This window comes from Canis lupus, chromosome 20 (assembly GCF_003254725.2).
Source record: "Canis lupus dingo isolate Sandy chromosome 20, ASM325472v2, whole genome shotgun sequence".
NCBI lineage: Eukaryota > Metazoa > Chordata > Mammalia > Carnivora > Canidae > Canis > Canis lupus.
In genome coordinates, this window is record NC_064262.1 from 42916145 (window position 1) to 42931198 (window position 15054).

Sequence of the window (15054 nt, forward strand, 5' to 3'; positions counted from 1 at the left end):
TTTCGGATCACGTGCCTCCGTTCCCATTAGCAACCGGAGGCTTCTAAACAAGCTGCCCTCCCGCCGCATCTTCTGCGGCCCAACCGCCCTCGGCGACCCCGGGCTCGGTGGATCTCCGCCTGGCCTCTCCCGCTCCCCTGGGCTGCGACTCCCGCCGCCGCCATGGTAAGTAGCGGGCCGGGCGCCGCCGCGCGCGGAGGAGGCTCCGACCTGGGGCCGTGGGAGGGCGTGGCTGCAGCCGGGCGGAGCCCGTCCTGGGCCGTCCTGGCCGGCCGCAGCCCCTCCGGCTCCTAGCAGCCTCTCCCCGCCGCGTCGTGTCGTTCCTCGCTCCTGCCTGGGCCGGCCGGCCCGAGTCTCACCTCGAAGATGGCTGGTGGAGGGAGCTGGAGGGAACGGTCACCGGCAGAAGGCGCAGGGCGGAATTCTCATTCCGTTCCGAAAACTCCCAAGTTTTTACACACACACACACACACACACACACACACACACCCTTTGGCAGCATGAACAGTTACGTATCATAACGGATTGAGGAGGGAGAACGTGATGGAATCCGGCTGTCAGATGCGAGGGCGACTATAAAAATCCACGCCAGCCGCTTTACAGCCCAAGAAACTTGGGCGATCCTTCTTTTGTTTTGACCTGTTCCGAAAAGGCCAGTTGTCCCATATGCTAAAACGTCTCCGTTCATCTTTCCAGCAGATGTAGAATGGCAGCTTAAATAGCAGCCCCACTTAACCAGTGCATAGTGTTCAGAAGAAGGACTGAAGCCAGAGTTGGGGGCACCACTGACATGGGCCACTGAAATACATCGGCAATGAAACGAATGGAACATTGTGGGTCACCTGTATTAAAAAATGTATATATTTTTTAAATAAATAAAAGCTCTCAGGTGATCATTTTTTTTTAAAAAGGAAAGAAAGAAAAGGCGCAGTTGGTTGAGCATCTGCCTTCAGCTCGGGTCATGATCTTGGGGTCCTGGGATTGAACCCCACATTAGGCTCCCTGCTCAGTGGGGAGCCTTCTTCTCTTCTCCCTCTGCTGCTCTCCCCCCTCCCCCTGCTTGTGCTTTCTTTCTCTGTCAAATGAATCAATAAAATATTTTTTAAAAAAGAAAAAAGTTACTGGGGAGCTTTGCAAAAGCAATTTGAGTTGCATATGGGTTTAAGGAGTAGGAGATAGCATGAGGATAGGAAAGGTGGAAGGGGCCTGGAGAAACACTGGGGTAGCTAGAGGGATTCTCAGGTTTGAGGTGGTTTTTGTTTTGTTTTGTTTTGTTTTGTTTTGTTTGCAAGAATGAGGTTTATATATATGGTCTTCCCTATAGTCTGAAGGAAGAAGAAACTTGTAGAATGTTGAGAGGGGAGAATAATTGGTTAGTCAAGTCCTCCCGGAGTTTGGAAGAGAACCCATTAAGGCCCAATGAAGAAGAAGTGACCTTCGAAAGGAGGTCTTTAAGTTCATTTGTTGGCAGGTGTCTGTTGCTTGTGAGGCACTGTGCTTAGTACTGGGAACAGGGTACCTCAGGGAACCAGGTGGGCAAGGTCCTGGCCTTTAGAGACATATGTCCTAAGGAAATTGAGACTGCAGGGAGGAAGTGTGTGGATGCAGAAAAGCCCCCAAGAACATTTTGGGAGCTGAAGGAGATCAGGCCCGGTGGCCTTACTGTTGGTAGTTGTGTTAGTGTTGGTGTTGAGACAACCCAACCCCGTGCACCCATAGTGACAAGCCTGAAAAAAAGAGGCTCGGAAGCTAGACCTAGTCTCCCATTGGAAGCCCATAAGATATGATAGATCATTATTCTTAAAATAAAGATCATTCCTGACTCATTTAGTCCCTGCATTACGTGTTCAGTTGTATAACATCCTTTTCAGCATAGCTATAAGATGAAAACTTCATTAATCTCTAGCTCGTAGTTGTCAAGCTCTCATCTGGTTTAAAATAAAGACCCAATTAATAACTATTTCAAAACCAAATATATTTTTTAAAGCTGTATCAGCTAGGATAAGGTTAAGTTGGTGTAGTAGATATCCAAAAAACAGTGGCTTAAAGAATACAGAAGGGTATTTCTCTCAGTTAACGGCCATCTCTCTACTCATCTGAAGTCTGTAGGTCAATGCTGCTCCACAGAATCAGTCAGGGATATAGATCCCTTTCATCCTGCTGTCGAACCCTTAGGGAATTATCCTCTTCAAGGTTCAGCAAAGTTACCACCCCTCCAGGTAACAGAGAAATAGGTGTGACAAAGACATGGCCACATCCTAAGGCTCAGGCTTTGGAGATGGCCCACATCTCTTCTGCTCACATCCATTACTGATCAGTAGTCATGTGGCCACACCTAGCTGCAGGAAGGGCTGGGAAGTATGGTTGGGCAGCCATATAACTGGGAAGAAGGGAAGAACAGAATCTGGTGAACATCTAGCAGTCACTACCACTGGACATCTTGTATATTTTCATTGTTAGTTGCTTCATCACATCTTAAAGACTAACGATTATTTCTCTCTCTTTTAGGCAGAGTTGGGCCTAAATGAGCACCATCAAAATGAAGTTATCAATTACATGCGATTTGCTCGTTCAAAAAGAGGCCTGAGACTCAAAACTGTAGATTCCTGCTTCCAAGACCTCAAGGAGAGCAGGTATCAGAGGAGTCTAAGGACACCCAAGGGGAAACATGCATCCTTTCTGGGAGCTGTAATGGGGATGCTGTAGCAGAGCCCATACAAACTGTTGCTGGGATTATCCTGATCAGTTACTCACTGAGAGTAGCCACATCACACCTCATGAATAGGAGAAATTCAAGAAATTGGATTATTGTGGTGGGAGCAATCTATTACCAAACATACACATATGAGAATTATGAGATTGCAGAGTTTCAGAAGAGCTGTCCAGAAGTAGTGAAGTACATGTACGTTAATGATTGGCTTGATGTATTAAAGATCCTAGAACTTTAATTACCTGAGTTATTAGTTAAAGGATTAGAGCCATAAGGCATGGCTTTTAGTGAGAGAATCCCTACAGTTCATATTGAAGAAATCATAGCGGTGGGGGGGGAGGGGGGGGGACAGTAGAAAACCATGAAAATCCATAACTAACAAATTGTTAGTAGATAACTAGTTTGGTTGAACCAGTCATAGAGTATAATTAAAGTCTGTAGAAAACGCAAAATACATGTTTAATCTAGAGAAAAATAGGGGAAACAAGAAAAGAAAATGACTAATCAAGAGACATCAGATTATTTGGGGATCAGACTTTGGCACAGTTAAATGCACAAGGCCTCCAGGTGAGCTACAAGTGTCATAAAGCCATCCATGGCACTCAGTAGCAGACACTGTCAGCTGTCCACTGTTATCTGTTCAACCCACTAATGTAATTTGGTCAGCTGGTTTCCCCAGATGAAAGCAGCAGGTTCACTGGCCCAACTGTAAATCAGAGAAGGTACTTCAGTGCTTACTTTATACACTGAGTACCTTAAATGTTCATAAACTTGTGTTGCAAAAAAAAAAGTTCTAAGGAGATTTGGTATGTTCTATTAAAGAATATAGGAAGATTGGGCAGCCTGGGTGGCTCAGCAGTTTAGCGCCGCCTTTAGCCCAGGGCGTGATCCTGGAGACCCAGGATCGAGTTCCACGTCGGGCTCCCTGCATGGAGCCTGCTTCTCCCTCTGCCTGTGTCTCTCCCCCCGCCCCCCTCTATCTGTGTGTGTGTGTGTCTCTAATGAATAAATAAAATCTTAAAAAACATACAAGAAGATTGTTAATATATCGAATAAGGATTTTCATAAAAAATAGTTAAGTTTTGATTTTTTTTTTTAGACTGGTTAAAATCTAGTTAAATGAAACTCTGAAGAGTAGTAAATCAAATACTATCTACTTGAGACTAACTCTGATAAGACTTTGTCGCCCTTCTCTTCATCATCCTCCTTTTGGAAGAAGAGAAGCCAGGGCTGGGGCCCATTGGTCCTCACCCCCTGAGCAGCTGGGGGCAGGTGGGGCGAGGAGAGGCTTTCTCCCTGTCAAACTGCCCTTGAAAGTAGATGCCGTGCACAGACGCTTTCCCAGGATTCAGCAGTTGGGCCTGTTGCTGAGATTGCTGGAAATGATTGTGGGGCTGAGTCACGCCCTGCGGGATGAGAGATGTGTCACCTCCCCACTCTGAGCCTACATTCCCAATTGTCACATGAGAGGGTGGAAGAAGATGACTCTGAAGTTCCCACCCGACTCAAATGTTCTGTGGGAGACTGGGTTTTAATGCTATTGTTGATGATGATGAGTTGACAGTGCTCAGAGGAACTTGAACTAAGTCCATTTCTTTTTCATTTGGGCCTTAGTGCTAACATCTAATTACCACTGATTTTCTTATAGCCACTTGACTCTCACATGAATAGTTCATACAATTATTGAAATGCTAAACAAATAAAAGAAAGAAAGGAGAAATAATACCTTCCAGGTAACTTTTGAAACTACTAAATATGGTAAGAGTAATTGTAGTAGAAATTCAAGTAAAAAAAAAAATTAAACTGAAAAACTTAAGAAAAAAGTCAAAAGTTTGGAAGTTTGGGAGGACTATTTCTGAGCATGTACCTGTTTTTAGAGAATGTGCACTCCCACCATTTGCTCATTTCACTAGACATCAAAAATCACCTGAGCTTCAACAAATATTAGCTGAGCTTAAATTATTTTTGGTATATTTTATTAATAAAGAAGATAATTCCCCGAGATATTTTTTTTAATATTTTATTTATTTATTCATGAGAGACACAGAGAGAGAGAGAGGCAGAGACACAGGCCGAAGGAGAAGCAGGCTCCATGCAGCGAGCCCGACATGGGACTCAATCCTGGGTCTCCAGGATCAGGCTCTGGGCTGAAGGCAGCGCTAAACCGCTGAGCCACCCAGGCTGCCCCCAGAGAGATTTTTCACTCTAAACCCTTAAGCCCTCAGATGACGTGAATGTGGGTTTTCTTAGTTTTGTTTTTATTTTGTCAATGGTCGGGGTTGTTTATCCAGAAGTCTGGGACTGTGGTTGTTTTTCAGGCTAGTGGAGGAGACCTTCACCGTAGATGAGGTCTCCGAGGTCCTGAGTGGGCTGCAGGCTGTGGTCTACAGTGAGGTGGAGTCTGAACTCATCAACACGGCCCACACCAACGTGCTACTTCTGCGGCAGCTTTTCTCACAGGCCGAGAAGTGGTACCTCAAGCTACAGACAGATATCTCTGAACTCGAAAACAGGTACTCACATTCGTACCTGCAGTTAGGACGAGAGAGGCCCAGGCATGATCTCAAAAGTTAGTGAGTGTCTCTGCCGCTTCTTTTCCTACAACTGGGGTATGAGAAGGTTTGGGGAGGTCGGTAGCAAAGCATCTGATCACTGAATGAGCTCTTAGGTGCTACTCAGCGACCTCTTCAAAATTCTGTTTTCTCCCGTTGTCAGGTGTTATAGATGCATTTGAGATCCATGAAATTCCTCATAGGCTCTTATTATTCCTGCCCATTTCTTGGTCAGCCTGATTATATTATAATGAATCTTTAGAGATACAGGTCAACAAAGAATGAAGAGTAGGAAGCAAATGAAAATTTAATTCAAATGCCATCGATTCAGACCAGGAGGATAGGAATTTTATTTCTCAATAATTACATTTTAAATTATACACTTACCTTTAAAATAAGAAATGTAAAAAACGATTATAATCTAGACAGTATCAAAGAGCTCATTAATTAAAAAAAAAAAAGTAAAATGAAATTAAAACTTAGTCTAAGAGAAACCGGGCCAGAAACCAGGGAAGCTTGACATAGCCTTGAAATAGAGCGCAGCATGCTGGCCCAGGCAGAGGGAGCTGAACAGCACAAGGTGGCAGGAAAACCAGTTTACTCCACCCGCTGCCCAGAAAACTTTGAGAAACAGACCCAGGAAGCTTAGGAGAGTGGTTACTGCCACTCCCTCTACGGGCTTTTGTGTAGTCAGTTCCCATGGACCTTTGCAGGGAAAAGGGACTATAATCGGGTGGTTGGGTCCCCGCATTTCTTCCTTCAAAGTAGATCATATTCTTTTTCAGCAGCCATGATACTCTTTTTCATAGATAACCTGAACAAATTCAATTTTCTGAGGCCACTCTATTAAAACCAGTTTGCCTCTCTTGAACATCCACTAGCTAATGATGGATGTATATTATGTCATAGAGCAATCTGTCTCTTACACTTCAAAAATACAGAGTTGATGACAAATTTCAGACATATTTCTATGGACACCGTAGTTTAGCTCTAACAATTATATTGCATTCAGTAGGTGCAAGGTACTAGGTGCTGTAGAATATTTAAATTTGGTCCCTGTGGTCAGGATTCCAGGCCATCAGTAACTAAGTACCATTTCTGAGATGGTGAGGTTTCCTTCCTTGTGCTCTGTCCTCCCTGCCATGTTGTAGTAGATCACTACCAGTGACCTTATTCTTGAGAGAGTGTGTGTGTGTGTGTGTGTGTGTGTGTGTGTGTGGTGAGTGGTACAGATCTGTTCTAATGAATTTTTTTTCATATTTTTCAAGAGAATTATTAGAACAAGTTGCAGAATTTGAAAAAGCAGAATTTACATCTTCAAATAAAAAGGTAAATTTTGGTCATTCTAAGTCCATATCTTAATAGCCAGTATTTAAAATCCTCAAGTTGCCAAGAGGATTCAGAGGTAAAATGAAAAGAGGTAAAGTCAAGGAAAGACATTCAATTCAAGAGCAGAATTCAGTAATTACCTCATATTTTCAGGCAAAAAAGAAAAACTGTGGAAGGAACTGAAAAAATGCTTCTGTCTCCTCACTTGCTCATGCACACGTGCTCTCTCACTCTTCTCTCTTTCTCTCTCTCTCTCTCTCTTTCTCTCTCTCTCTCTCTCTCTCTCTCTCTCACACACACACACACACACACACACACACACACAGAATCCCCATAGTTCATCCCACTCCCTGCCATATAAACTCTTTACTCAGATGATGCACAGCATGGGCATCCATCCTGGCCTGGTCTCTCCCACTCTGTGACCTTGAGCGGGTTGCCAGAGACAGCCAAGCCTTGTTTGCCTCATCTGTCAAATGGAGACAATCCTAGTGGTGACTAGTGACCTGCTTCTCTTTTTAATCATTCTCCTTATTTGTGGTCACCACTTAACATGGCATCATGTAGACGCACCACAAACGCTCCCTGGTGTCAGAGAGAAAAATGATGCTGAGTCCACATACACATACAAAACATTTTTCCAGTTATTCCTTTGGAATGTATTTCTAGCTAAGAAGTGTCTGGGTCAGAGGGCATGGATTCACCTGTTTTAACACATATCACTGAACTGCTAGAGTATTTTGCCTAGCCAAGCTCCTCTTCACCTGCAGTGTAGCCTCACTGGCAGCTTTCCCTGGCTCAGGTTCATGAGGAAGTCTGTTTCACACCCCATACATTAAAATTCCTGTCCCTAGAGGCTGGGATCTAGATCTGCTCTGGCTTCGAGCACCTTGCCTCCTGCCTCTGTTCCCTCCTTTCCCTTCCATCTGAATTTATTTAAAAAGACATGGGAGGATGGATTCACTTGCATCTCTAATTTGTTTGGAGGTACTATGGGCCAGGCACTGTCCTAGTCCCTGGGGCATTGCAGAGAACCCAACGCCAGAAGTGCCCCCATGGAGCTGGCATCCCAGTGGATATGCTTTCACACAGTGTTTTCTACTTAGAAAGTACAAGTGTGGAGTGATAATGTGTGTTTTCTTCTGTGGTGAATTTGGTTTGGTTTCTTTATTTTGTGTCAGCCCATCATAGATACCATGAAGCCAAAACTTGTTCCACTTAACGACGGTGGAACCACGGAACTCCTGAACAAGGTAAACGTTGTGCTTGTTGTGAGAAAGGCAGACCCTCTAACTTAGCCCTCTCATGGCCTGCACAGCCGGAGGGTGGAGAAATTGAGGTAGGAGGTGGCCGATTCAGGCTTTGGCCCGCCAAGGCTAATCAGTCCACGGTAGTCCTTTTACTCTGTGGTTCCCATGGACCAAAAAGAGGGCACCCACCTTCCAGAAAGTCTGAAGCCAGTCTTAATTGCATTGTTTCATGGTGACAGGAAGGGCATGGTGTTTTGGACAGTGTTTATTGCTGGCTATTTGAAGTTTATGATCTAAGATAGCAGTGATAGAGTTTTTTATTAGATTTATAAAGATTAACTACCCATATGCACATATTTTTCATGACTCCTGTATTCTCAACATTGTGCTAGATGTTACTAGATTAAAAAAAAAAAAAAAGCAGTGTAATGCTTAGCTTTTTGTCTCAAAAGCCTTATAGTCTCGTTGAGAAGGGAGAATTAATATTCTGGAAACAGGGGAATTCCAACCCGTGTGCCCCAGGGGGGCAGAGAAGACACCCTTCCGCATGGATATGAGTGACTGAGGACAGACTTTGAGGGAAGGTGGTCCCTGAGCTGGGCTGAAGGCTAAAGACATTTAATTGTCAGAGGAAAGAAGAGGGGCATGGCAGACAGGGGAATGGCATGGGCAGCAGTGAGAGGCAGAAGGCTGGTGTGATTTGGCATGGAGTGCAGTGCTGTCTGACTGGGCTGATATGTGTGTTGGAGCCATAGAGAGGAAGAGGACTGGGCTCAAAGCTGACTCTTATTAAGGAGCTGCTTGGAGCAAAGGCCTTTGGCCTCAGCTCAGACAGAAGCATCTAGGGGCTTGGGCATAGAGTGTGGCACTGATAAAGACCCATGTTGGGGATAAGTACAGGTGGTATGTTGTGTCAGCCCAGAAAAGACCCAAGAGTTGCAAGACCAGCTAGATGAGAGGTGGCAGGGGAGGGAGACTGAGAAGAAGGCTGAGGAAAGAGGCCTGAAGGGAGCCTGAGAGACCGGAGAAGAGGCTTAGAGTCACAGGTGACTCATAGGTGTGGGGGCAGTGGGCTGGACGGGACCAGGACAGCACCGGCCACTAGGGAATGCAGGTGTCTGAGCTGTTGTTATGTCATTTAAATTTAATTTTACAATTAAATTTTTGAGTGAAACACTTCCAAGTATTAAAAACACTGTAGTTAAAATAATAAACCTCGAATTTACTCACAAAGGAAATTTCAAGACTTCAGGAAGAGAACGAGAAATTGAAGTCAAGGCTGAAGACCATTGAAATACAGGTAACTGAGAAATACTTTAACAAAATTATTGAAAGAGTTGCTTACAGACTGAATACTGAATGTATTTTGTTTAAATCTGTTTATAGGCAACGCAAGCATTAGATGAGAAGTCAAAGCTAGAAAGAGCACTACAGGATTTACAGCTTGACCAAGGAAATACAAAGGTGAAAGAAGTTTTGAATGTAGTCGATAATACTGTAAGAATTTTGTGATGGTGGGTAACTGCACTCATCACAGGGATCCCTTTGTATGGCACAGAAATACAGTCACTATGATGGACACCTGAAAATGATAGGGTGTGGCATGTCAATTATATTTCAAGTTTTTTTAAAAAGTGGAATAAGTTTTAGCTATCTTTTTCATGTTTTTCAAGTAAAATAAAGGTATAAACTTGAAGTGTTGGGGCACCTGGGTGTCTCAGACGGTTGGGTGTCCAACTCTTGATCTCGCTCAGGTCTTGATCTCAGGGTCATGAGTTCAAGGCCTGCATTGGGCTCTGCGTTGGAGAGCCCTCGTGGAGCTACTTTAAAAAAAAAGAAAAAGGAGAAGAAGTCTTAATTACTGTTCATTATGCCCCTCGTCTTTGCCCCTCCCTGAGAGGGATGCCACTGTTGGCCATCTAATCCCCCTCCAGGAAAGGCCAGGGAGGGGGGCGGCTACAGGGGCAGGTAGACAGCTCACATGCTTCACCTGTCCCAAGAGACCACTAGCACATAAGATGTTCTGAAGTTTAACTGTTTTCAAGTTCTTACCCCTTTGGTTTTGACATTCCAATTACAATGGGGGAAAGGAAACGAAGAAAGAAAGAGTTTTTAGCTAATTGGATTTGTGTTCAGTTTTATTATACAGAATTTATTATTAAGTTGGCTTTCAGTGAGTATGACAAAATAGAATGAACTTACCGGCTATGCATCTTCAAATCCACGTACGTCTGGTGGTATTCCTGTAATGCGCTGAAATCCAGGGCTGGGTCGCCAGGCCTGTCTGAGCAGTTGACTGAGTAGCCCTCCACCTGTGGGAAGTTATCATGTCTACAATTCTGTTCCTTGTGGCCTTTCCACTGATGCTAGATACTATGACTGATTTCACATCAGCCAGACTGGAAGAGTGAATTTTCAATGCAGCATTGGCTTTTCTAGTGGTTGTACTGTCATTGCAAATGTCTGTTAAACAGTCCCCAGACTTACTTCATTAGACTTTTATTGTTACATGTTTTTATGGAAAAATTGTATGGAAATTTTTAATATACAAGAGGAGAGGGAATAGTGTAACGCACCCCTGGTACTCATCACTCAGCTTCTGGTTTCCTGTTTACCTCTACTTCTCCCTTTCTATCATGTTGGGTTTTTTTTTTTTTTTTTTTTTAGGTTTTATTTATTTATTCATGAGAGAGAGAGAGAGGGAGAGGCAGAGACATAGGCAGAGGGAGAAGCAGGCTCCATGCAGGGAGCCTGATGTGGAACTCGATCCCAGGACCCCAGGATCACACATTAAGTCAAAGGCAGATGCTCAACCCCTGAGCTACCCAGGCATCCCCCATCTTGTTTTTTGAAGTAAATCGCAGACATTACATCATTTCATCTATAGGTATTTTTTAAATAGGAGGATAATTCTTAGATGGCTAAAAAAAAAAAAGGAAAATAAATATGATTTTCATTCATACATAAAGGACCATAGATTTATAAAACACAGAGTTACACACTCCAGAAAACAGCTTTATAATTTCTCAAAAGTTAAACAGTTGCAAACATTTTTGGATGACGAATTTGATTTAAAAGCCATTTTGGTCTTTGTTCCAATTTTACTTTTCAGATTTTGGCAAAAGTAAAATGTATACATGCTTTCACTAGCTGCAATGAAGTAAAATCTTTTTAAAAGACCAGATTTTAAAAATAAGTGATGGGCAGCCCTGGTGGCTCAGCGGTTTAGCGCCGCCTTCAGCCCAAGGCCTGATCCTGGGGCCCCGGGATCGACTCCTGCGTCGGGCTCCCTGCATGGAGCCTGCTCCTCCCTCTGCCTGTTTCTTTGCCTCAATCTCTCTTTCTCTCTCTCTCTCTCTCATGAAAAAATAAATCTTTAAAAATAAAAAATAAGGAATTTTGTCAGTAGAACTGCTTCATCTTCGTATTTAGCAATTTGACCATTTTCCTATTTAGTATGTATTACTTTTTTCTATTACATATTATCTAGTTAAAAATATGATCTGGCTGTTTTTATTATACTGACAGTGTGTGCAAACATGCATACCACATTAATACAAAAAAAAAAAAAAAAACTTAAAGTTTTACAAACTTACCAAACCATATAATCAGTAAGCAATGATTTGGCTCTCTTAATGTAAATAGTGACTAAGACTAGGTCTATTAAATTTTTTATAACAAATTATATCAGGTTTATTATATTTCCGTCTACATCATTCAGAATTCTTCACTAGAATTTTTTTTTAACCGACTTCAAAAACAAAACTTGTTCGCCATCCCTACTCTGGGACACACAACCTTGTAAATTTAGGATCTCACCTTTCTCCTATTCCTCTTTGGAATTCCAGCAATTCATAAATGATACCTTACATATTTGGAGATCAGTGACCACTGAGCGTCTGCCGCGTGCAGCACACCATGCAGGACGGCCAGGGGAGAGCGGGGGACGCCAACCCCCTCCCCTCTAGGAGCAGGAGCTTCCCCCAGCTGGCAGGGGAAACCGGGGCGCACAGCGGAACACTTGCTTTCATGTCCCGATGTTGAACCACTGTTGTAAAACAGCTCCTAGCCAGGATGCCAACAAGAAATTATGTCAGTGCATGTATCTTTCATAGGATTTTATAAAAGCTCAAGACTTGAATGACTTGGAAAACACAGTTGCTGCTTTGAAGAGTGAGTTTCAGAAGACACTAAACGACAAGACAGAAAGTCAGAAGTCCCTGGAGGAGAATCTGGCGACAGCCAAGCATGACCTACTCAGGGTTCAAGAACAGCTGAGCATGGCTGAAAAGGTCAGATCTGTGTGTGTGTGTCCACCCAGGTGAGGAACAAGTGTAATTCAGGGACATGTTGGAGGCCAGCTACAGATTTGCCTTATTTTTTCTCAGGGTATTAGCCAGTACGTGTTCGAGATATATCATTTCTAGGCATTGAGATTCTTCCGTTTTGGGCGAGATCTAGGATAATAAAAATCCCCACTCCTTCCTATGAATGGTAAAAGCCTCCTCCGCGGATAGCTTCCAGAGCTGCCTCGCACCCCCCATGTTGCCCATCCCCCTTACAGCCTGGCACAGGGATGGGTGACTTCTCTTTTTCTATCCCTTGTTCTTAATTTCTATGAAATAACATTAGAAAACTGTGTTCTGCAGTTTAGGGATTAAATTCTCAAGCATATTGGAGCTAAAATGTAACTGAATGAAAAAATCCTCCTCCTAGAGTACTGGCACCACTGGGATATGGGGGAAAGATCATGTTTATTTCACCTAAGAAGTAGTTTACTGTTTCAAACAGATTTCTCATGTCTAGGGCATAATATGTTCCGGTCATATGCTAATGTTGTATTTATATACTGACAGTGTTGCTGTTTTATTGACTTCTCCTTTGAAGGAATGTATTTTTAAAATTTGCATAGCCTTAATTTTGTATAAGTAAATTTTAAAAAGAAATCAGAAAATAATAATAGAAATGAGAAAATAATATAAAATATTAGCAAAATTAGAGCAAAAATGTACACGCTTATGAGATGTGCTACTTCTCTGCACTGTTCCGTAGTAACTGACTGACACTTTTCACTGTGCAGGAATTAGAAAAGAAATTCCAACAAACAGCAGCTTTTCGAAACATGAAAGAGATTCTCACCAGGAAGAATGACCAAATCAAAGACCTGAGGAGAAGACTGGCCAAGTAAGCCTTGCTGACTGTTGGATTTGCCTTGCTGCCAGGTTGACGTGTGTTCTTCATTAAATCTCAGTATGTGTCTGGGGAGATCAGGCCAGTGGGTACTTGCTGTCATTTAGTCTAGAAGCCTGCATTTGAGGAGAACGGAAGAGCTTTGGCCAGGCCTTTTCCATCCTGCCCACGAGGGTTTCAGTTGGGTTCAGCTAGGACTTAGGCACACACAGCTACACTAGGCTCCTCTTAGCAACAGATCCTTTTAAGCAGGATATCAGGAGGGAAGCCCAGCAAACTTATAGGGCATCCCTGGGTATTCTTCCTCAGGAGTGTCCTTGTAGGAGCCTAAGACCTGGTCATCTGGTGCCTGCCCTCAGTGACAATTTAGGTGCTAGAGAATGCGGTCCTTGTGGCTGGGTACCGTAGCCAGCGTGGCTTAGCAGCCCGTGCTCTACATAGAACCAGGTCCCTAGCTGCCTGCTGCCCAGGGAGGGACATGTCCAGTTACAGGAACTCGGCGCACAGTTGAAAGCCTGTAGCAGTGGGCCCACATATTCACCACTCGGCCAGTCTTCCCAGCCCGCATGGACTGTGCTGCTCAGCCTCATTTCTGACCTCCACGGTTTGGTCTGGAAACCCAGCTGCCATTTTACCTTTATGAGGGCTCCAGGGAAACCACAAGGAAGGAAATCTCAGATCCAGTTCGTCTTTAGAGAAGGGGCTTTGTTGACCCAGTCCTCACATAGGCCTTTCAGCACTTCGCATCTGACAACTTGGTTGATGACCGAGTTTCTATTGTCCTGAGCTGTCATGGGTCTAAGTGCCAGATCCAGAGATGTGGAGCCCAAAGGTGTCCTTTGTCCACCCTGCAGCAGGAGTCCCCTTGTAGGTCGTGACCGTCTCTAACTTCCCCACAGGTTTCAAGGAAACTCATTGGGTAACAATGACAGCATCAAAAAGTATCATGATATCATTTATGTTTTTTTTTTAAGATTTTATTTATTTATTCATGAGAGACACAGAGAGAAAGAGAGGCAGAGACACAGGCAGAGGGAGAAGCAGGTTCCCTGTGAGGAGCCTGATGCGGGACTCGATCCCCAGACCCCAGGATCACACCTTGAGCTGAAAGCAGACACTCAACCGCTGACCCACCCAGGTGCCCCTGTTTACAGTCTTAACTGAAGTATTAATCTCTTTCCAGGTACGAACCTGAAGATTAAAACTCAAAGAAGATTTCTTCTGGAAGCTGCCACAACGTGAAAGTACAAGCTGTTTCACACCTCAGGCATGTATTTTGAAGCAGTTTGTTAATCTTCCCTCTCTTTATTTTTCTAATATATAGACTTTGCTTCTAATATTTAGAACTAGACTTCCTATTTCAGTTATGTAATTGAGAAGAGGGGACCTTCTGACTGATTCTGGCCAGCCGTCCTCTGCCGAGCGCTCCAGAGTTTTAGTTTCAATGCAATGAGAATTCTTTATAGTAAAAAAAGATGTTTAGAGTGGGAAGAAGAGCCTTGGCCTTTTACATTAGTAGAAAGAGTGTACACCGTTTCATTAAATGTTAAAGCTAGCATCATCTATTCTTGTGCATTCCCCCAGTGTAAAAATAAAAGCAGTTATTAAAAGATAGTTATTACAAAATAAACCCTATTTTTCAAAACCAGATTCATTTTCTCTGTTTCCTCATAAAAACATATGAATGCACTGAAAGTGTGCATACCAACTTTTATAGGCAGCATTTATATCCATTATAAGGAAAATTAATAGCAAACACGAGGATTTGATTAACTTCCGTCTCTCTAGCTAAATGCTGTAATTACCAGAGGATGGGGGGACATTTTTTGCAGCCAACTTATCATGAATCTGGATCACGGATGAAGAAGTCAGATCCATCCGGTACTTTACAATTGAGAAAGTACCCAGAGTGAGAATAAATATAATCTTTATACTTCCATGTTCCAGAATATTCTCTTAAATTACATGTTAAGGGGCAGCCTGGGTGGCTCAGTGGTTTAGCACCGCCTTCAGCCCAGGGCAT

At 43.4% G+C, this 15054-nt stretch overlaps 1 protein-coding gene across 1 annotated transcript; it reads left to right on the top strand.

Moving 5' to 3' along the window:
* The first annotated feature begins 6 nt into the window (after positions 1-6).
* Positions 7-14681, top strand: LZTFL1 (leucine zipper transcription factor like 1). Its single transcript, XM_025458252.3, has 10 exons — positions 7-165; positions 2509-2633; positions 5029-5223; positions 6531-6591; positions 7773-7844; positions 9076-9141; positions 9228-9305; positions 11957-12133; positions 12922-13025; positions 14215-14681. The coding sequence occupies exons 1-10, from the start codon at positions 163-165 to the stop codon at positions 14231-14233; spliced, it is 900 nt and encodes a 299-aa protein (XP_025314037.1). The 5' UTR covers positions 7-162; the 3' UTR covers positions 14234-14681.
* Positions 14682-15054: the final 373 nt, after the last annotated feature.

Excerpts from the sequence above, each read along its gene's own strand:
- LZTFL1 (XM_025458252.3), top strand. Across the intron at positions 5,224-6,530 it reads ATCTCTGAACTCGAAAACAG|AGAATTATTAGAACAAGTTG; the intron begins GTACTCACATTC and ends ATATTTTTCAAG. Across the intron at positions 12,134-12,921 it reads AGCTGAGCATGGCTGAAAAG|GAATTAGAAAAGAAATTCCA; the intron begins GTCAGATCTGTG and ends TTCACTGTGCAG.